The following is a 23,650-nucleotide window of genomic DNA, read 5'->3' on the forward strand; positions in this document are numbered from 1 at the left end:
TTTGACACAGCCTGAAGAATTTTGAAAAGAATAATGAGAAAATGTTGCACAATCCAGGTGTGGATTGTTTCCGACCCGAGTTAAGTGCGTAATTCCCTGTTTAAGCTTCTCAATGCGTATTCTGACCTTGAACTTAAGCATGAGAATAGCATGCTATTCACCCACTATTCGTTTGAGGTGGAGCTCGAATAAATGAAGGTGTGGCAGAGGTGTGTCTACAGATAAGCCGTATTCTGACCTTGACTTAAGGTCAGAGGGAACCATAAATAAGGTTGAGCGAACCTGCCAGTTCCAAGTGGAAAAAGCATCTACTTTATTTTTTCGCTAGAAATAACAGCATTCTCCATGCACTGTAATTTATTAATTATTAAGAGCTATTGATAAGAGCTAGGTAAATGAGAAATCCGTTTGGAGAAGGGGATTGTAAATACACATAGCAATTGTTTTAGATTATTTTTCTTTATGATCCCTGGAGACAAATGTGAAGCAAACTGAAAATCATATCAACATGACATGTATTGCGGCCCCTTTTCCACAGTGAAAGTGCATGAGAAAATCTGTTGGCCAGCAAGTGGGAGGGTTTTCAGCGGCTGAATTATATTTATTCAGAGCGTGCAAGGTAGCCACACCTGCAGAGCGCGTTATGCGACTGAATAAGGTAAGTCTGACTACCAAATACAGTGGGGAAAAAAAGTATTTAGTCAGCCACCAATTGTGCAAGTTCTCCCACTTAAAAAGATGAGAGGCCTGTAATTTTCATCATAGGTACACGTCAACTATGACAGACAAAATGAGAGAAAAAAATCCAGAAAATCACATTGTAGGATTTTTTATGAATTTATTTGCAAATATGGTGGAAAATAAGTATTTGGTCAATAACAAAAGTTTCTCAATACTTTGTTATATACCCTTTGTTGGCAATGACACAGGTCAAACATTTTCTGTAAGTCTTCACAAGGTTTTCACACACTTTTGCTGGTATTTTGGCCCATTCCTCCATGCAGATCTCCTCTAGAGCAGTGATGTTTTGGGGCTGTCGCTGGGCAACACGGACTTTCAACTCCCTCCAAAGATTTTCTATGGGGTTGAGATCTGGAGACTGGCTAGGCCGCTCCAGGACCTTGAAATGCTTCTTACGAAGCCACTCCTTCGTTGTGGACAGGTGTCTTTTATACTGATAACAAGTTCAAACAGGTGCCATTAATACAGGTAACGAGTGGAGGACAGAGGAGCCTCTTAAAGAAGAAGTTACAGGTCTGTGAGAGCCAGAAATATTGCTTGTTTGTAGGTGACCAAATACTTATTTTCCACCATAATTTGCAAATAAATTCATAAAAAATCTTACAATGTGATTTTCTGGATTTTTTTTTCTCAATTTGTCTGTCATAGTTGACATGTACCTATGATGAAAATTACAGGCCTCTCTCATCTTTTTAAGTGGGAGAACATGCACAATTGGTGGCTGACTAAATACTTTTTTTCCCCACTGTACTGAGAAGTGTATAGGAAAGGAATAAATTCCTAAGTCATTATGGGGTATTGTGTGTAGATGGGTGGGCGAAAAAAAATATTTAATCAATTTTGAATTCAAAGCTGTAACACAACAAAATGTGGATTAAGTCAAGGGATATGAATACTTTCTGAAGGCACTGTATGTACTGTATGTTTGAAACTCAAAGGTTAAAGTACCTCACTTCTTTAGTATTGTTATTTTTATTATGTTCTTTCTGTTTCCATGGTATCAAGGCTACTGATGTCGATTGTTCAGAACAATGTCTTAAAAAAGATTATTGTTTCGTGGGAAAATTCCAAGAATAAAACTAGTTTTATAATCCACTCAAAAGTTGTTGTTTTTACTTTTCTTTCTTTCAATTAAACAAAGTAAGACATTTTTACAGTGCAATAAGTTGCATTACTTTTTCCCAGATAAGACAAAGGACAATGTGAATGGCCATGAGCTAATATAAAGTCAAGATGAAAGCCACCATAAGCTTCCTAGCACTATACAACAATCAGAAATAGTTTTGTGAGTAATTTAGCATGGTCAGGTTCTAGGTGTATGCTTTGAGGGACATTTTCTAACTTGAGACCCGTATGTATAACTCTACTGCATAATTCATGCACTGAATTTTTGCTAAAATAAATCTCAAGTTATAATGCTGCCCAGGGCCCGTATTCAAAAAGCATCTCAGGGTAGGAGGTCACAATCAATATTGTGGTCAAAGGAGCATGGGTCAGAAACAACTTTAAAGCCAAAGTTAAGAGCCAGGGTCTGAGAGGCTCTAGCTTTATGTCTACCTCCTCGGGGACGGCACGGATGTTAGTGAAGCCCTTCCTGAAGACCACGAAGACTCGGCGTGCACCGCATCGCAGGGCAGAGGTGGCACAGTCGAACGCCGTGTCACCGGCACCTAGGACGATGACCACGCCATGGAGCTCGGGCAGTTGAGACTTACAGCTACACATGCCTTAGAGAGAGAGTGGGGGAGGAAGAGGAAGAGAAAACAGAGAGCGAGAGCGAGACTGTGAGATGGACAGAGGGCGATAAAACCAGGTAGCTCTTTTACCCTGCTCTTACAATACGTTTCAACAGCAAAACATATTTTCATATCAGCAGTACTGTACTTCAGAGTTGTGCTTGCGTTTGCTGTCTGAAGATATATTATTCCTGAACTGACTGTGCCATTTTTGATGGGAGAGATTTTGGCTCTTTTTATTGCAGCCGAAACGACCGTGACGTTGTCAGACAAGCATCTGATTTAATTTATTTTAGTCTAGGTACACCCCTACGGTACAAAATGACAAGTGTACCTAATTCTGTGTGACTATGAAAGTCCCTTTATCATTTCCTTTATAACGTACCGGCTTTACTGGCCTTGGCCACCAGTGGCAGGAAGTCCTTGGATGTGTAGAATCCCTGGTCCACTGTCAGCCCCTGGAAGATCTTAGCCTTATTCGCCTGGGGCAGACCTGTTCCAAACCAAAACCATCATCAAGAATGAGCTAGTTAACGTAGCAGACATATCCATCCATCCCTGAACCCAACCATTTCCAAAGTTCAGTCATTGTTGCAGAGCTTTTTTCCCCCACCATTAATACTGAACTACTGGTGTAAATGGTGCAAAATTGGATTTCTACAGATTATGACAATGTAGTGAGGAAAAAACATTTTTCAATATTGTACTGAATTCAAAATTCAAAAGCCCTTTCATTATGAGAGGAGAACAGTAATAGTCAAACTCATGTGTTCATAAAACCCACCATTTGAATCAATAAATTATTCCAGTGAGAGAGGTGGACCAGTAAATCAGAATTACAGACTAATAACCTCTTGGTTAATCATTTTCATGATGTAGGGATATAATCATTGTAAAATATACAATGGGATTCTCTAGCACCTTATGATTGAGAGCCAATAACAACCCACTTATGAACTGGATCAATAAGTAGGGAATACTTTTAGCCTACAGTCCTCAAACTACATAGCTATACATTTACATTTTAGTCATTTAGCAGACGCTCTTATCCAGAGCAACTTACAGTTAGTGAGTGCATACATTTTTATTTTTTATACTGGAATCGAACCCACAACCCTGGCGTTGCAAATGCCATGCTCTACCAACTGAGCTACATCCCTGCCAGCCATTCCCTCCCCTACCCTGTATGAATTGCGCGCCGCCCCATGGGTCTCCCGGTCACGGCCGGCTACGACAGAGCCTGGATTCGAACCAGGATCTCTAGTGGCACAGCTAGTGCCTTAGACCACTGCGCCACTCGGGAGGACACTGAGTGTACAAAACATTATGAACACCTTCCTAAGATTGAGTTGCACCCCGGGTGCACTTTTTGGTTTTTGCCCTAGCACTACACAGCTGATTCAAATAATCAAAGCTTGATGATTAGTTGGTTATTTGAATCAGCTGTGTAGTGTTAGGGCAAAACCCAAAATGTGCATCCGGGAGGGGAGGTGCTTCACAAATACTGTGGAATACTCATTACTGCTCTGTCATCACATTTCAGACAGAGTACGTTCTGGACGGTTGCCATGTTCAATCGTCAGTGTACAGTGTAAATGATTGCACAAAAGTGAATGGTATTCTTACTTGACTGCTAGAATACATTACCTCTAAGAAGTTTATAATCAAAGACAGGTGCAATCAAATTTGGTCCAATTTGCCCTTTCATAAAACATTGTTTTTACATACAATATGAATAGCTTATAGATAAAGAGGTGTTGTGTTAATTGTATTGACTGTGCCAATTACTGGTTGATGAATAGTGATGAATAGTGATGAATGGTGATTGGTGGGCTGTGAGTGATACAGTACATCATTGCTTGAAGGTCAATCTGAATGATTACCTCAGAACACAGAGTCACTTGTTACCACTGACTGCATGTGTTTGCTGTCATTTACAAGGTCAAAGGTCACTAGGAAACAATCTGATCTCTTTAAGTATATATTCTTGTCTAATTTATTTCTTCAAATAAAATAGGAAGACTGGACAACCGTGGCAGGTAATTTTTAGATTGTATATTCCTGTGAGTGCTTTTTTATGTCCTTATTCATTACTTGACAAACCTTTCTCTAATACATAAACAATCCAAAATGTTAATCGCCAACACCCTTTTATGTTGCAATTAAATTCCATGCGGTAATCTTTCAAATTCAATGCGATAATCATTTTGTACAAAATAATCTGCAGTTTAAATTTAAAGACCTTGCCTATGGTTTCAGTTATGCGGTAGGAATATGAATGATGGTAAATATCATAGTTTATTCAAAGAAAGACAACCTGAGATTCACTTCATTATAACAATATTTGTCCCCATTCAGAACACAAGTGTTAGAAAGAAGACCTATTTCTGGAAATAGTTTTGATCAAATAAAGTATTTCTAAAACTACAAAGGATGATGTTTGTAATTCAGATAAATAACTGTATACAAATCAAACTTGATTTTAGTAGTGTCTGTTGCCGCAAAGGCAATTTCCTGACAAAGAACTCAATCCCCTGGGTAACTCTGAATGCTTTAACACACATACAGTATATCACTTTTCAAACAGAGACAACAGTCTCCATAACAACATCTGTCCAAGTGATATTTATCAAGAGAAATCATCTTCTTTGGTATATCATCTTCTTCAAGAAACTTGATAACACTCTCTACGAGCGATGTGTTACCACCACAAACGTTAGTGTATAAAACAAGCTCTGTATGACAGGAAGTGTAACTCTAAGAGTATTGCATGTCATTATACTTTTCAGTAAAATAACAGTAATTCAAATACATAACTGTACCTATTATGTAGACTACCTACCCACTGTACTAGTGAACATAACACAGTGTGCCACTGCTAACTGTGCTTAGGACAGAGAGATCCTCCAGCAGAGTAACAGCATGTTCACCCTCCTCTGTGGCAACACTGACAGATGCTCCATACTCACTCAGTTGGTTTTATACACCAGGGTGCCCATTTATATTCTGTGCCAAGATTCATTTTTTTATAAGAAAAAAGGGGAAAAAATGCTAAGAAGGGAATGACAAAGTGCACTTCAACAATAACACCACGGCCGGTGACATCTACTTCATAAGTAATGCCTTCTCATTTTTCAGGTGTGTGCATCCCATTTGACTGGGGAAAGGTGCTTTGGATCCAGAGTCGGGCGGAGAGACGCTGAAGTGAAGGGATGTAATGCCTCTGAGGGTCATACATCATCACCTTTCAAGTGGCTTCTCTCTCACTCTGAATATCGCTCTCTCTCTGTCTGCTTGGCTCTGCTTGGCCAGCCCTCGTTTATCACTAACTATCGCCCACTGTGGCTTTGGCTGACGGTGGGAATCAGCAAAGAGAGTAGTGTTACTACTGTAACGTAGTGATTTCTCTGTAGGAGTTCTGTCAGGGTAGGTACCCGTAAGTATTGGGTGAGTCACTGACCTTGTGTGAATAGCTGCTATGTACTGTATGTTTTGTTACACTGAAAAACAACTCATTTAATGCTATGGGCTAAGTTTAGTAAGGCTATACGGTAAGCATAATATCTGTTCATAACCAAAATCTGTGGACATGTTTTGACTATTTTTGTGGTGAACATCTGACAGTAATTTGTCAAAAACAGCAGCTCCTCCAAAGCTGCTCGAAACCTGTTCAATGGACATTATTTTATTTACACCAAAGGCTCTTTTTCTTAATTTGATGTCCTTAATGCACGTCTTTCATACTATTCCAGCCACAGCACATCAGTGCTCTTCCTTTGAACCTCACTGTTGAGAAGAGCTCCCATCAAAAGCTTGTTTTATGGAATATGACATTGGTTCGTACAAAGTAATATTGTGTGCATTGCAGAATTTGTAGTCTGTACAATCTGCCTGGCTTTATGCCTTTGATTGAAGCAAGCCATTTTTGAAAAAGCACCATCTGAAAAAGGATCTTGGGCTTTGAACAATTGGAAAAAGAGAGCAACTCACACAAAGATTCCACTGCTATAACCACTATCAGGACCATCAGCAACACAACAGCAGTGATGGGTAAAAACCCTACACGTGTTAGCTAGTGCACTTAACTACCCGAGAAATAACCCTTGCTCTTCAACCTGCTCTAACATTCTGAACAGTGGGAAACATTTGCATGTCAATCTCAGCAGGGGGTTTGACATTTAGAAAAAAATAACAGAACTGGTAAAAATATCACAGAAACAAGACTCTTTTCATTTTCTCTCTGAATTCAAATGTCTTCACGTTCTGCTATGAGAGAAGAAACATAAATAAATCCATGCGTAGTTTAAAGGTAGCTCCATGCTGTAATTACCAAGCCAGGCACCAAAAGGTTCTAACATAATAAATGCTACGCAGCTTCTTTTCATTAGAATAAAGGAAAGGCACACACACCACATAGCTAGGCCTCCCACCAGGGTTATTTGAATTTCCTAAATTCAAATCAATATAGGCATTGCAGGGTGTATTCTCTTACATCTCTAAATATAGAATTTCATTTGAAACCAAATTACTTCAGTCTAGCTTGTGTGAGTAAGAACAAGGTCTTCCATGAGCTAAGGAGCCATACTGTTAACTATGGTCACCAGACTGTGCAGAGGAAGAGAAGGAAAGTGACAGAGGCAACAGGAGACTATATAGAAGTGAGAATTAAGCCCCTTGTTATACTGTACTGATACGAGAATGAGGGAGACAAAAAAGAAAGGAGAGAAAAACTAATGAGGCAGATAACAGAGGTGTGGACTCGAGTCACATGACTTGGACTCGAGTCTGACTCGAGTCACAAATTTGATGAGTTGAGACTCGACTTGATAGAAAATAAAATAACTTGAGACTTGACTTGGAGCCTCAAGACTCGACTGTGACTTGAAATTGATGACTTGAAATTCTCTGGCCAGGATTACTCTCCACGCAGCCATAGACAGTAGCACCTGAACATCGCACCTGAACCCCCGATATTTGTGAGGAAGAAAGGGGCTACCCAGTTGGCAACGAGCACTCCTGTAGGCAAGCGGCCCTCCAAAGTGATAGCGCGTGGTGCAGCTTTCCATCTGTCTTCTGCAACCTCCGCTGCATACAGGTAGGGTAGGCATATTATCCTGCTTGCTCTGGACTCCAGAGAAGTGACATGATATCCCTTGTTGATATTGGCTGCTAACATGAATGACTTTCATCTTAAAACGCAGATGTAAAACGCAGTTTATTTGCGTGTCTTGCGTTTTGAAAATGCATCACCGTTTATGGCTGTAATCAGGGCCGTAGCCAGGGTCTAAGTCCCATCCAATACATTTTAAGAAAGTTCAAGCTAATTTACTGCATTTCTATACAATTTAAAAACTCTAAAATGAATTTTGGAGAACAGCAAAAACAAGCAAAAATGACCCCAGCCATTATCACATTGGTTGCTGTAGTTTCAATCACCTCAGTCGATCTACAAACACATAGCCTATTAGCTATACAATTAGCCGCTACACATTAACTCACATTACCTCAGCACCGGTATTAAAAACTATAATTTAATACATACAGAGGGTTCTGTTAGCAGAAAAATAATTTTAATAACAAAAGGTAAACAAATATGTTTGCTTTGCAGAACTTTTTGTTGTTGCAGTTTTACAACTAATTTCATGCAATTCTACACATTTTACCATGGGGTGGGGAGAAATGAGTGTTCTGTCTTAGAGTTCCACTTCCTGTCATACAGAGCTTGTTTTATACACTAGTGTTTGTGGTGGTAACACTGTCTAATGAGTGAGAGTGACTAAAAAAAATCAATGGGGGCCCCCTGGAAGTCAGGGCCCCTGGGCATGTGCCCTGTGTTTCTGGTCGGTAATTCGGACAGGATTACTACATTTAGATAGCTAGACTAACTAGACAAATTTACCAATCACATTTTTTTTTACTGACATGGGCTAATTGAGTGACTGTCAGTGAGTGACATATAACAAGAGGAAAACTGTTGATGCATAACAAAGTTTTGAAATTGCACATTGTGTATTGTACTATTCTGTCAACAGTAAATTGAGACCCCGACTGAGTTCCTAATTCGAAAATATTACCAGACCTCGGTGTCCTCACATGCAGCTAGGCTCTTGCTGTAATGACAGGCTACATTTAAGCAGCGATTGCGCGTTCGCGCGAGTGCATGCGCTGGTGGTCGGCAGCTTTGAACCACTCCTTTTGGGGGTCGCAGGTCAAAAGGTTTGAGAACCACTGAGCTAGCAAACAAATTGCTGATTTGCTGTACAGCTATAGAATCCGGTGCAGCACTAACATCAAATTGTAGGGAGAGAGAATTACCATAACTAAACATGCAGCTCCAAAAATTGTGGGTGATCAAGAAAATGTACTGTTTACATTGCAAGCTCACCAGCAATTGGGCATCAAGAAACAATTACTAGCATAGGCCTACTGGTCTTTTGGAATGAAATGTGTTAAAATGTATAATTTACTTATGAAGCTTGCATTTGGAATTTGTTGTTAAAATGTATTATTACATAATTAAAATATGTTGCCGACAAAATAATGTAAAGGGCTGTCTGGTAGCCTCAATAAATAGTCAAAGATTTGTAGTTGAACAAGTCATTGCACGTATAGATTTTTTTTGTTTTTTACTTGACTTCAAAAAACTTGACTCGACTCGAAATTTGACCCATTCTACTTGGGAATCAACTTGAGACTTGGACCTTGTGACTTGAGACTTGCTTGTGACTTGAATAATAGTGACTTGGTCTGGCAAATAAATATATGAAGTAGACATAGACAGAAAGATAGAGCACTACAACCGTGGGTTTCACTACAGCATTCATTACTACAGTAAGTACTGTGCGGTAAGTAGCTCTGTCTCACTTTAGTCCCATTGAAAACCAAATGGAATAGACAGAAGAAGTCAGTCTGGTGAAATGGGACAGGTAGTGGTAAGAGGATCCCTCTCTCTCAGACCCTTCATCATGATTGCAGTGGGGCACTGTGGCACAATGCGTGACTTATGTAGCTGGCATACTGGAGATTTTAAGAGCCTGCGGTGCCATCAGTGTAGGTACGGTATTATCAAGTCAATCAACCTCCTGTACATACAGTGCCTTCAGGAACTATTCACACCCCTTGACCTTTTCCACATTTTGTTGTGTTACAGCCTGAATATAAACATCTTTAAAATTATATTTTTTTGTCACTGGCCACTGGCCTGAAATGTCTTGAGATACCCCATAAAGTGGAATTATGTTTTTCGAAATGTTTACAAATTCATTAACTGAAAAGCTGAAATGTCTTGAGTCAATAAGTATTCAAACCATTTGTATGGCAAGCCTAAATAAGTTCAGGAGTAAACATTTGCTTAACGAGTCACATTTACAGTAAGTCACAAATAGGTTGCATGGACTACCTCTGTGTGCAATAATAGTGTTTAACATGATTCTTGAATGACTACCTCATCTCTGTACCCCACAAAAACAATTTTCTGTAAGGTCCCTCAGTCGACCAGTGAATTTCAAACACAGATTCAACCACAAAGACCAGGGAGGTTTTCCAATGCCTCACAAAGGACACCTATTGTTGGATGGGTAAAAATAAAAAAGCAGACATTGAATATCCCTTTGAGCATGGTGAAGTTATTGATTACACTTTGGATGGTGCATCAATACACCCAGTCACTACAAAGATACAGGTGTCCTTCCTAACTCATTTGCCGGAGAGGAAGGAAACCGCTCACAGATTTCATCATGAGTTCAATGGTGACTTTAAAGCAGCAACCACAGCTAATTAAGTCACTGAAACCCTTAACAAAGAGGTACAGTCTGTTTTGGAATGGGTGGCCAGTAATAAACTAGTCCTGAACATCTCTAAAACTAAGAGCATTGTATTTGGTACAAATTGTTCCCTATGTTCTAGACCTCAGCTGAATCTGGTAATGAATGGTGTGGCTGTTGAACAAGTTGAGGAGACCAAATTTACTTGGTGTTACCTTCGATTTTACTTTCTTTTTTAGGATTCCCATTAGCCGACGCCAATGGTGACAGCTAGCCTTACTGGGGTCTGACATATAACGAAAAGACATTAAAGACAAAATACTTTACAGTTTACATACAGTACAAGTCAAAGGTTTGGACACACCTACTCATTCAAGGGTTTTTCTTTATTTTTACTATTTTCTACACTGTAGAATAATAGTGAAGACATCAAAACTATGAAATAACACATACAGTTGAAGTCGGAAGTTTACATACACTTAGGTTGGAGTCATTAAAACTTGTTTTTCAACCATTCTACAAATTTCATGTAAACAAACTATAGTTTTGGCATGTCGTTTAGGACATCTACTTTGTGCATGACACAAGTAATTTTTCCAACAATTGTTTACAGACAGATTATTTCACTTCTAATTCACTGTATCACAATTCCAGTGGGTCAGAGGTTTACATACACTAAGTTGACTGTGCCTTAAACAACTTGGAAAATTCCAGAAAATGATGTCATGGCTTTAGAAGCTTCTGATAGGCTAATTGACATCATTTGAGTCAATTGGAGGTGTACCTGTGGATGTATTTCAAGGCCTACCTTCAAACTCAGTGCCTCTTTGCTTGACATCATGGGAAAATCTAAAGAAATCAGCCAAGACCTCAGAAAAAAATGTGTAGACCTCCACAAGTCTGGTTCATCCTTGGGAGCAATTTCCAAATGCCTGACGGTACCACGTTCATCTGTACAAACAATAGTACGCAAGTATAAACACCATGGGACCACGCAGCCGTCATACCGCTCAGGAAGGAGACGCGTTCTGTCTCCTAGAGATGAACATACTTTGGTGCGAAAAGCGAAAATCAATCCCAGAACAACAGCAAAGGACCTTGTGAAGATGCTGGAGGAAACAGGTACAAAAGTATCTATATCCACAGTAAAATGAGTCCTATATCGACATAACCTGAAAGGCCGCTCAGCAAGGAAGAAGCCACTGCTCCAAAACCGCCAGAAAAAAGCCAGACTACAGTTTGCAACTGCACATGGGGACAAAGATCGTACTTTTTGGAGAAATGTCCTCTGGTCTGATGAAACAAAAATAGAACTGTTTGGCCGTAATGACCATCGTTATGTTTGGAGGAAAAAGGGGGTACTTGCAAGCCGAAGTACACCATCCCAAGCGTGAAGCACGGGGGTGGCAGCATCATGCTGTGGGGGTGCTTTGCTGCAGGAGGGACTGGTGCACTTCACAAAACAGATGGCATTATGAGGAAGGAAAATTATGTGGATATATTGAAGCAACATCTCAAGACATCAGTCAGGAAGTTAAAGCTTGGTCGCAAATGGGTCTTCCAAATGGACAATGACCCCAAGCATACTTCCAAAGTTGTGGCAAAATGGCTTAAGGACAACAAAGTCAAGGTATTGGAGTGGCCATCACAAAGCCCTGACCTCAATCCTATAGAAGATTTGTGGGCAGAACTGAAAAAGCGTGTGCGAGCAAGGAGGCCTACAAACCTGACTCAGTTACACCAGCTCTGTCAGGAGGAATAGGCCACAATTCACCCAACTTATTGTGGGAAGCTTGTGGAAGGCTACCCGAAACGTTTGACCCAAGTTAAACAATTTCAAGGCAATGCTACCAAATACTAATTGAGTGTATGTAAACTTCTGACCCACTGGGAATGTGATGAAATAAATAAAAACTGAAATAAATCATTCTCTCTACTATTATTCTGACATTTCACATTCTTAAAATAAAGTGGTGATCCTAACTGACCTAAGACAGGGAATTTTTACTCTGATTAAATGTCAGGAATTGTGAAAAACTGAGTTTAAATGTATTTGGCTAAGGTGTATGTAAACTTCTGACTTCAACTGTATGGAATCATTTAGTAACTAAAAAAGAGTTAAACAAATAAAAATATATTTTAGATTTTAGATTCTTCAAAGTAGCCACCCTTTGCCTTGATGACAGCTTTGCACACTCTTGGCATTCTCTCAACCAGCTTCACCTGGAATGCTTTTCCAACAGTCTTGAAGGAGTTCCCACATATGCTGAACACTTGTTGGCTGCTTTTCCTTCACTCTGCGGTCCAACTCATCCCAAACCATCTCAATTGGGTTGAGGTCAGGTGATTGTGGAGGCCAGGTCATCTGATGCAGCGCTCCATCACTCTCCTTTTTTTAGTTCTTTTTTTTTGGGGGGGGGGGTTGGATCAGCTTAATATTGCAGATAGATTGTATCTTCTATCAATGTAATTGTCTGCATCACTTCCAATCCCCCATGTTTTTTTATATATATACTCCCCTTTATTACTTTTCAACCCCGCCATCCTTTCCCTACTTGGAGTAAATTAGTGAACAACAATGCCCAGGCCTCTACTTCCGGTCTATACTTACTATCTACACCTTATGGACACAGTTAATTTTACAATAATTATATTATATATATATATATATATATATATATATATATATATAACTGTTTTTGCTCCTGAACTTCTTCTACTCTCAACCTCTCCGATCATTTTCATGATGTCCATCCGGTTTGCTTCTATATGCCATATCTTTCTAACTGTGCTCTATCCCAAAAGCTCCCAACATACAACCTATATACTTATTATGGACACAGTATGCTTACATTATTAGCTATCTTTGTTATTATTTGTTGTTATTTGTTATTAGTCCCATCCTTGAACTATATTCAATACCTCCCATCTATCTCTTAACACCATCCATATAGGATTTCTATTTGCCATATATATTTCGTACTGTGATGTTTTACAAAAGTTCTGAACCTTTCTATTCTCATTGCTTCTACAGATTGTGAATTAAAAATAAACATTTTTGCTAAAAGTATTATTATATTATTGATCGATTGACTATGACTTTTCAGATCACCCAGTAATGCTATCTGCAAGGTTAGCTCCAGGTAAATATTGCAATCCTTTAGCCATTCCTGGACCTGTGTCCAAAAACAAGCTACAAATGGACAGAACCAAAACAAATGATCTAATGATTCTGTCTCTTCACAGCAAAATCTGCATCACTCTCCTTCTTGGTCAAATAGCCCTTACACAGCCTGGAGGTGTGTTGGGTCATTGTCCTGTTGAATAAACAAATGATAGTCCCACTAAGCGCAAAGACACGGCGGTTTGTAACCAAAAATCTCAAATTTGTCTCATCAGACCAAAGGACAGATTTCCACCGGTCTAATGTCCATTGCACATGTTTCTTGGCCCAAGCAAGTCTCTTCTTCTTATTGGTGTCCTTTAGTAGTGGTTTCTTAGCAGCAATTCGACTATGAAGGCCTGATTCACGCTGTCTCCTCTGAACAGTTGATGTTGAAATGTGAACTCTGTGAAGCATTTATTTGGGCTGCAATTTCTGAGGCTGGTAACTCTAATGAACTTATCCTCTGCAGCAGAGGTAACTCTGGGTCTTCCTTTCCTGCGGCGGGCCTCATGAGAGCTAGTTTCATCATAGCGCTTGATGGTTTTTGCGACTGCACTTGAAGAAACTTTCAAAGTTCTTGACATTTTCCAGATTGACTGACCTTCATGTCTTAAAGTAATGATGGACTGTTGTTTCTCTTTGCTAATTTGAGCTGTTCTTGCCATAATATGGACTTGGTCTTTTACCAAATAGGGCTATCTTCTGTATACCACCCCTACCTTGTCACCACACAACTGATTGGCTCAAACGCATTAAGAATGAAAGAAATTCCACAAATTAACTTTTAACAAGGCACACCTGTTAATTGAAATGCATTCTAGGTGACTACCTCATGAAGCTGGTTGAGAGAATGCCAAGAGTGTGCAAAGCTGTCATCAAGGCAAAGGGTGGCTACTTTGAAGAATTTCAAATATAAAATATATTTTGATTTGTTTAACACTTTTTTGGTTACTACATTATACCATATGTGTTATTTCATAGTTTTGACGTCTTCACTATTATTCTACAATGTAGAAAATTGTAAAAATAAAGAAAAACCCTGGAATGAGTAGGTGTGTCCAAACATTTGACTGGTACTGTACATTGACCAGATTATAAACTGTCATGGTCAAAACATAGATTCAATGGTTGTAAAGATGGGGAGAGGTCTGTCCGTCATAAAGAGATGCTCTGCTTTTTTGACACCCCACTCCAAAAAACAAGTCCTGCAGGCTCTAGTTTTATCTTATCTTGATTATTGTCCAGTCATATGGTCAAGTGCTGCAAAGAAAGACCTAGTTAAGCTACAGCTAGCCCAGAGCAGAGCCGCACTTCTTCATTGTAATCAGAGGGCTAATATTTATACTATGCATGCCAGTCTCTTGGCTAAGAGTTGCAGAATGACTGACTGCGTCACTTCTTGTTTTTATAAGAAACATTAATGTGTTGGAAATTCCTAATTGTTTGCATAGTCAACTTAAACACAGCACTGACACGCACACTTACCCCACCAGACATGCCACCAGGGGTCTTTTCACAGTCCCCAGGTCCAGAAGAAATTCAAGGAAACGTACAGTATTATATACAGAGCCATGAGTGCATGGAACTCCCTTCCATCTTAAATAGCGCAAGTGAACAGAAATCCTGGTTTCAAAAAACGAATACAACAGGTGTAGACCTTACCGTGAAATGCTTACTTACAAGCACTTAACCATCAATGCAGTTTTAAGAAAATAAAGTAAAGAAAAGATTTACTAAATAAACTAAAGTTAAAAAAGTACCACAATAAAATACCAATAACGAGGCTATATACAGGGTGCCAGTACTGAGTCAATGTGCGGGGGTACAGGTTAGTTGAGGTAATTGAGGTGATATGTACATGTAGGTAGGGGTAAAGTGAAAGATGCATACACACACACACTACATGTTAATGTTTTTAAATGTATGTATATTATAAAGTATTTTGTCTATAATGTATTTTTCGTTATGTGTCGGACCCCAGTAAGACTAGCTGTTGCCATTGACGTCGGCTAATGGGGATCCTAATAAATCAAATCAAATCAAAACAGTTACAGAGTTTAATGGCTGTGATAGGAGAAAGCTGAGGATGGATGAACAACATTGTAGTTACTCCACAATACTAACCTAAATGACAGAGTGAAAAGAAGGAAACCTGTACAGAATAAAAAATATTCCAAAACACGTATCCTGTTTGCAACAAGGCACTAAAGTAATGATACAAAAAATTTGTCAAAGCAATTCACTTTTTGTCCTGAATACAAAGTGTTAAGTTTGGCACAAATCCAAGACAACACATTGCTGAGTACCAGTTTCCATATTTTCAAGCATAGTGGTGCCTGCACCAGTTACGGACTGGGGAGTTTTTCAAGATAAAAAAGAAACGGAATGGAGCTAAGCACAGGCAAAATCCTAGAGGAAAACTTGGTTCAGTCTGCTTTCCACCAGTCACTGGGAGATTAATTCACCTTTCAGCAGGATAACCTAAAACACAAGGCCAAATCTACAATGGAGTTGCTTACCAAGAAGACAGTGACTGTTCCTGAGTGGCCGAGTTACAGTTTTGACTTAAATCTACTTGAAAATCTATGGCAAGACCTGAAAATGGTTATCTAGCAATGATCAACAACCAATTTGACAGAGTTTGAAGAATTTTTGAAAGAATAATGGGCAAATGTTGCACAATCCAGGTGTGGAAAGCTCTTAGAGACTTACCCAGAAAGACTCACAGCTGTAATCGCTGCCAAAGGTGATTCTACAAAGTATTGACTCAGGGGTGTGAATACTTATCTAAATGAGATATTTCTGTATTTCATTTTCAATACATTTTCAAAAATGTCTAAAAACATGTTTTCACTTTTCCATTATGTGGTACTGTGTGAAGATGGGTGCGAGAAAAACGATTATTGAATCCATTTTGAATTCAAGCTGTAACACCACAAAATGTGGAATAAGTCAAGGGGTATGAATACTTTCTGAAGGCACTGTACATCCTAAAGTCTTAGAATTTGAGTAATTCATCCTACTCTTAAAAAAAATTAAGAGAGACACTTCGCACAACAAGCTACACTATATCACAACATATTTTATGTAAGGTAAGAAATGATATATGCAAGTGACTGACCAATTCCAATGAAGACAGCCTGGAATCCCTCGTCTTTCAGAGAGGTCAGGCTCATCCCGTTCATACCCAGTCCCTTCTCTAGGACAACCTGAGAGGAGAAAAGTAGCACGTTACGCATTTTAGGGATATTGTGCATTAATCAAGCAATGCCACTGTATTATTAGCTGTAACTTACTGTATTAGTTTAGTTAGATGTGTGTCTACTGTAAGTTAATAATCAGTGACATTTGTAATTACAACTAGCTTAAATAAATACACACAACGAAATAGAAGTACAAAGACAATAGGATAATGGTCGGATAGCATTCATCTGGGGTTAATAGTTACATGGAACAGATACAAAGGACACAGTCACGACAGCGGTCTATTTGTTTGTGTTTGTCACTGGTGTAATAAGAGTGATGTCAGGACACCATCATCCTTCTCATTTCCCCCACACTCTTTCTCTCAATTAAATTAATTGAGAGGCCATCGTAATGGGATTAATTTCTGGAGATAAATAAAGCCTTGAAGCAATTGGTCAGAACGGAAGAAGCAATAGCTACCTCCCCTCGCTCCATCCCCCCATCCCTTCGCTTCTATCTAGCCAACCTCAAGCAATGCTATCTCCCTCGCTCTCTTTTATCTCTCTATCGTTTCCCCACGTCACTCTTTCTTTTTCACACCTTTCCCTCTCCACCTCTCTCTCTCCCTACCCCATCTCTTTCTCTCTCCCTCACTCTCTTCCCTTCTCCTTCTCTCTCGGTCTCTCCATCAAGTAAATAAATAAATAATGAATAAATCAAATGAATCACGGTCAGGTGAACTGAATGAGTAGTATTGATTGGCCCTTTCCCTGGCCGTGGCATTCAGACAATGACCAGATTGATGCCACTAGCTGGAGGATGTCTCTTTGTCACTTAGCTTCCCCCACCGTGGCTTCTAATTGTCTCCTTCTGCCCTGTACCTGTTTGTTTGTTTAGGGCTTTCTGTTGTTGTTATTAATGTCACTGACATTTTCCTAGTGATGGGTTCATAGCTCTTGACAGTGAGAGTGAGAGTGCTGCGTGTGAGTAAGCAGTATGTGTCTGTGGTTTGGTGAATGTGTGTGCAGTCAAGTGTGTAAGCAGTCAGGTGTGGTGAGGTGGAGTGTGTGTGTGCTCATGTATGCATCCGTATGTGCAGGTTTGCTTGCGTTCATGCATGTGTGTGTGCATGTGTGTGCTCCGTGTGGTGTGTGCCTATTACCTTCACCCCCAGGTCTTTCATCAGATCAATCTCAAACTGCACCACTTCATAGGGCAGGCGGAACTGAGGGATCTCTGCAGTACTGAAACAGAGGAATAGAGGAAGGAATGAAATATAATCCATTATTAAACACTAACTAACAATCAAGTAAATAAATCATCAATACTAATAATATTTGATCCACTGGATAACTTAGCTAAGGCTTTTGTACAAAGGGCTTATCTATGAAATTGAAAGCCACAGTGTCAAAATGGTTGAATGTAAAAGCATTACAAACAGGATTATGCATCCATTGATCACATACTGTATAAAGCGTTGAGTTAATGTAGATGCAACATAAGGAGTTAATACGTTCATATGTTTATACAGTATTCCATCATGACCTGGCATTATGTACAGTATGTCATCCTTATGGAAGTGTTATGTAAGCATTATGACTGTCGCTCCAAGTAGAGTGTATTGCAATTTCCCCCACAACATTGAGTGACCACACACACAGTACAGATAAAATCACATCTAATTCAATTCCTAAGCCGCCGGAAATTAGTAATAATAAGTGCAGCCCATCTACCTCAAGCCACCGATGTATTTCTGTTTCTCGAACACGGTGATGTTGTCATATCCCAATCTGGCCAGGTAGGAGGCACAGCTGACGCTCGCTGGGCCGCAGCCAATCAGAGCGATCTTGGCATGAAAGCTCTCTGGCATCTCATCCGGAGGCGGCAGGTCAGGATTCCGCACCTGAGGAATTCCCATTTTGCTGAAAACCTGGAATGAAAAACGTTGGAACGTCGTCTTAATATTAAAGGGAAAATGGTGAAGGAGAAGAAGAAGAAAACAAAACATTTACAGATCTGTTTTTCAGGCCAGGGAGAAGTGAATATGGACTTGACATTTATGGTTGTCACATTGGACAAAGGTCAGAGCCCTGAGTGGGCTGGGATTTTAGTGTAAGGGGCATTCCAAAAGAGGAATTGCACATTAATATGTGACATTTGATATGAGAGGAACTGACAAGTTGAAATTGAACAAAATGATTACAGTCCATCTTTAACCCCACTGCTACTTGTTGAGATGGAGGACTGATGCTCTTGATGGTGGTTCTGTGTTGAGCCATGCTAGCCAGTCTGCAGTAGTTTACAGTATCATAACTGTATTTACCAGGGAACCTCTGACACACTATGGCAGTTTTTTTATGTAGGTGCTATGATAATGGAGCATAATTTATGCACAGCTACAGAATGTGAGCTGAATAGCCTGCATATCGGACGAGCAAGGTTGGCCAAATGACATACATGTATTTTCAGAATGTTGGGTATTTATGGTATTTGTTTTACTCTGCAAGCATCTTTCTCCTGTACCTTTAGGGAACCTGAGTACTGTAGGCGTCCAGCCTGGTATCAGCATATAAACGTCAATCTGGTACGATTTTGCAAAAAGATAGGCCTCATGGAAAATGATGCTTATGTGAATACATTGCATTCAATATTTGGGAGATGCGCTTCACACTATTGATGCCATTGAGAAAGGCATCACGGGAGATGACACCTAAGTGAATACATTGCATTCAATGTGGTGAAGATTAGCCTCACACTATTGATGCCTAGAGAAAGGCATCACGGGACATGATGCGTAAGTGAATACATTGCATTCAATATTTTAAGATCATTTTGTATGTTGTCTGTAATAATTCATCATTTACTTATGTTATTAAATATTAAGGAAGAAATGTATTTCTCAGAATGCATTAGATCAAACACTGAATGGAAGGGAGCGGCCTACTGTAACATATTATGGAAATAATACAAACAAAATACTGGTTGACATCTTTGAATTATAATCAAACTAGTCCTCTGTAGCTCAGCTGGTAGAGCGCGGCGCTTGTAACGCCAAGGTAGTGGGTTCGATCCCCGGGACCACCCATACACAAAAAATGTATGCACGCATGACTGTAAGTCGCTTTGGATAAAAGCATCTGCTAAATGGCATATTATATTATTATTATTATATATGTGATGGCCCATCCCAACGGGGGCTTATGTCAAAATATTCAAAATGCTTGTTTTTACAGATGACAAAAGTTCAGATTCTGAGCTCCAAAATGCTATTTCATACAATGTGAATGGAGGAAGCATGGGAAGTTATTCTGCTTTAAAATGTGATAAACTTGTTATCCCGCTTAGGAGACAAGTATGAGAAAAATGCACTTGAAAGATTTTCTTGAGTGCTAGAGAGCTCTTCTTTGTTTACACCCATTCGGCACTGTTCACACCCTCTTAAGCCATAGACCAATCCATCTCTTTAAGAAATCACATGTAAATGGTTGGCAAACCGTCAGCATGGTCAACCCCTCCATTAACTCAGCCAATCATGGCAGCTAGGAAGGATCCTGTCTTTCACCCTATATAGCTCAATGCTTTCTCCTTGGCTAAACATGGCTCATAATGTTTTGTTGCTAAGCCCCACCCCCCCCTTAGTTACTGTTGCAACCTCGGACAACATTTTCCCGGGAAGCCCAGTTCCCCCTTCTAACCACTGGCAAAATCCCCTCACAACGATCTCAAACTGTGTTTTTAATACACAATGAAATTAAACACAGACTACCCCTTGCTAAATAAGAGACTCTGGTATGCTGAAGGTTGTAGTGTGGCTAGCCAATGGATGGCTCTGAATGCACTGTCAGCATGCAGCCAAAGATACTAACCACTTTTAGAGCTAAATAGTGTTCTCAAATAGTATCCTGATGTCGACAGCAGATGAGAGAATTATTCATAACACGGCTAACTTAGCTAGCTAACATACAGTGGCTTGCGAAAGTATTCACCCCCTTGGCATTTTTCCTATTTTGTTGCCTTACAACCTGGAATTAAAATGGATTTTTTGGGGGGTTTGTATCATTTGATTCACACAACATGCCTACCACTTTGAAGATGCAAAATATTTTTTATTGTGAAACAAACACTTGAGCGTGCATAACTATTCAAAATGTAAACTTGGCACATCTAGCCACTGGGATTTCTGCCCATTCTTCAAGGCAAAACTGCTCCAGCTCCTTCAAGTTGGATGGGTTCCGCTGGTGTACAGCAATCTTTAAGTCATACCACAGATTCTCAATTGGATTGAGGTCTGGGCTTTGACTAGGCCATTCCAAGACATTTAAATGTTTCCCCTTAAACCACTTGAGTGTTGCTTTAGCAGTATCCTTAGGTTCATTGTCCTGCTGGAAGGTGAACCTCCGTCCCAGTCTCAACAGGTTTCCCTCAAGAATTTCCCTGTATTTAGCGCCAGCCATCATTCCTTCAATTCTGACCAGTTTCCCAGTCCCTGCCAATGAAAAACATCCCCACAGCTTGATGCTACCACCACCATGCTTCACTGTGGGGATGGTGTTCTCGGGGTGATGAGAGGTGTTGGGTTTGCGCCAGACATAGCGTTTTCCTTGATGGACAAAAAGCTCAATTTTTGTCTCATCTGACCAGAGTACCTTCTTCCATATGTTTGGGGAGTCTCCCACATGCCTTTTGGCGAACACCAAACGTTTGTTTTCTTATTTTTTTCTTTAAGTAATGGCTTTTTTCTGGCCACTCTTCCGTAAAGCCCAGCTCTGTGGAGTGTACGGCTTAAAGTGGTCCTATAGACAGATACTCCAATCTCCACTGTGGAGCTTTGCAGCTCCTTCAGGGTTATCTTTGGTCTCCTTGTTGCCTCTCTGATTAATGCCCTCCTTGCCTGGTGTGTGAGTTTTTGGTGGGCGGCCCTCTCTTGGCAGGTTTGTTGTGGTGCCATATTCTTTCCATTTTTGTTTTTCAAAAGCACAATGACCAAAACACAACTCCAGGCTGTGTAAGGGCTATTTGACCAAGAAGGAGAGTGATGACGTGCTGCATCAGATGACCTGGCCTCCACAATCACCCGACCTCAACCCAATTCAGATGGTTTGGGATGAGTTGTACCGCAGAGTGAAGGAAAAGCAGCCAACAAGTACTCAGCATATGTGGGAACTCCTTCAAGACTGTTGGAAAAGCATTCCTCATGAAGCTGGTTGAGAGAATGCCAAGAGTGTGTAAAGCTGTCATCAAGGCAAAGGGTGGCTACTTTGAAGAATCTCAAATATAAAATACTTACATAATTCCATATGTGTTATTTAATAGTTGTGATGTCTTCACTATTACTCTACAATGTAGAAAATAGTAAAAATAAAGAAAAACCCTTGAATAAGTAGGTGTGTCCAAACTTTTGACTGGTACTGTACATTTAGAAAAAACAAGTTATATTAACTGGCTAGTTAGTGTTAGCAACGTTGGGTGGTCAATAAGACTGAGCTAGCTAGCTAACCCCGTTGGGCTGGCTTGTCACATGTTTGAAATGGTATCTGTATACTTTGCTCTAATAAGTGGCAGATACTTTTGGCAAAATGTTGAGACTCATATGTTTCATGGCTCAGTTTAATTTCTTTGAAATGTTTGAATTAAATTCTACTTAAATTCTACCTTCAATTCAAATGCAATTCTGCTTCCTGTGGCATGTGGCCAATTCAAATTCAAATTTAAACTCATGTTGAATATAATTAAATTCCTAAATTCCGGATTGACCGCAACTCTGACTGACACCTAGAAATTGGTCTACATCGATATGCAAGGGAGTGACGCATACAGTATGATAATACATTGCATTCAAGCCAAAAAGGATGGTGATAAAGCTGCAATGGATAAACAGACAGACAGACGGAAAGACAGACAGACAGTTTCAAGTTTCAAGTCAATAAAAAAAAGACCGACATCCATTCATTCTTACAGAATTATTTTTAAAAAAAAATCTTCTTTATTCTTCTTCTATCAGAAGCCACGTTTATACCTGGCGCTAACATGAGTCCTTTGTCCTGATCTTGTCCACATTTTGATTGTGCCCACATTTACATATAATGTCTACACATGGTATTCAAATGTGTCTCATATCTGTCCACTGTGTCCGCATTGTGACCAGATATTTATTTATTTATTTTAAGACACATTGATGCCAATTGTGCCACCTGTCAATGATTTTAGAAGGCGGGATAATTATGATTTAAATGGTTTCTCTGTCCGGATCTGTCTACATTTGTAAGATATCCAGACCCAATTTGTGGCTGACTACCTCCGGAGGTAGACAGGGCTACCTGTTAAGTCTTTATGTTAAGAATAGACTGTTCTACAGAGGATGGAAGACTGTGTTTTTGTGTAAATGCAGGGAGAGAATGAAGGACCATGTTGAGGATGTATTAAGCCACTTCCTTTTGCCTCAGGAAGCTGAATCTCAACACAGGGCATCCCTATAACGTCACGATGGGTTTAGCCAGCTCAATCGAGTCCATGGGGGCGTCATGGTTATTTAAGGGATGTAGGTAATGCTTTTCTATGGAAGAAAGGCCTTGTAATTTCACATGGTCAGTTGTGGTTTTGTGTTTACTGAACCATCCACTACGTGATTTTTTGTTTCTAGCCTCAATCGTTCTGCCGATGTCACTCAAAAGCACACTAACTCTAGGTCAGGCTTCAAGTGAGGCCTACCTTTCAGCCATGTAGTGGGGGGAGTTAGGATTATCGTTGAGGCTAGGTTTAGGGTTGACCCGGGATGTGGACATGAAGCTAGATTTAGGGTTAGGGTTACAGTGAGGGAAAAAAGTATTTGATCCCCTGCTGATTTTGTAGGTTTGCCCACTGACAAAGAAATGATCAGTCTATAATTTTAATGGTAGGTTTATTTGAACAGTGAGAGACAGAATAACAACAACAAAATCCAGAAATACGCATGTCAAAAATGTTATAAATTGATTTGCATTTTAATGAGGGAAATAAGTATTTGACCCCCTCTCAATCAGAAAGATTTCTGGCTCCCAGGTGTCTTTTATACAGGTAAC

The 23,650-nt window shown here is 39.8% G+C and overlaps 1 protein-coding gene across 1 annotated transcript in view; it reads right to left on the reverse strand.

The window, feature by feature from the left end:
• The window catches only part of LOC311098998 (dihydropyrimidine dehydrogenase [NADP(+)]), a 136,008-nt gene that overhangs the window by 60,418 nt on the left and 51,940 nt on the right, over nt 1–23,650 (reverse strand). The window contains exons 6-10 of the mRNA XM_084139589.1: nt 18,326–18,522; nt 17,755–17,836; nt 16,528–16,615; nt 2,863–2,970; nt 2,299–2,468 (exon numbers count right to left, since the gene is read on the reverse strand). Coding sequence (XP_083995715.1) covers nt 2,299–2,468; nt 2,863–2,970; nt 16,528–16,615; nt 17,755–17,836; nt 18,326–18,522 — 645 coding nt within the window. The remainder of the gene's footprint in view (nt 1–2,298; nt 2,469–2,862; nt 2,971–16,527; nt 16,616–17,754; nt 17,837–18,325; nt 18,523–23,650) is intronic.

The sequence above is a fragment of the Coregonus lavaretus genome (assembly GCF_964263955.1).
Source record: "Coregonus lavaretus genome assembly, chromosome: 23".
Classification (NCBI taxonomy): Eukaryota; Metazoa; Chordata; class Actinopteri; order Salmoniformes; family Salmonidae; genus Coregonus; species Coregonus lavaretus.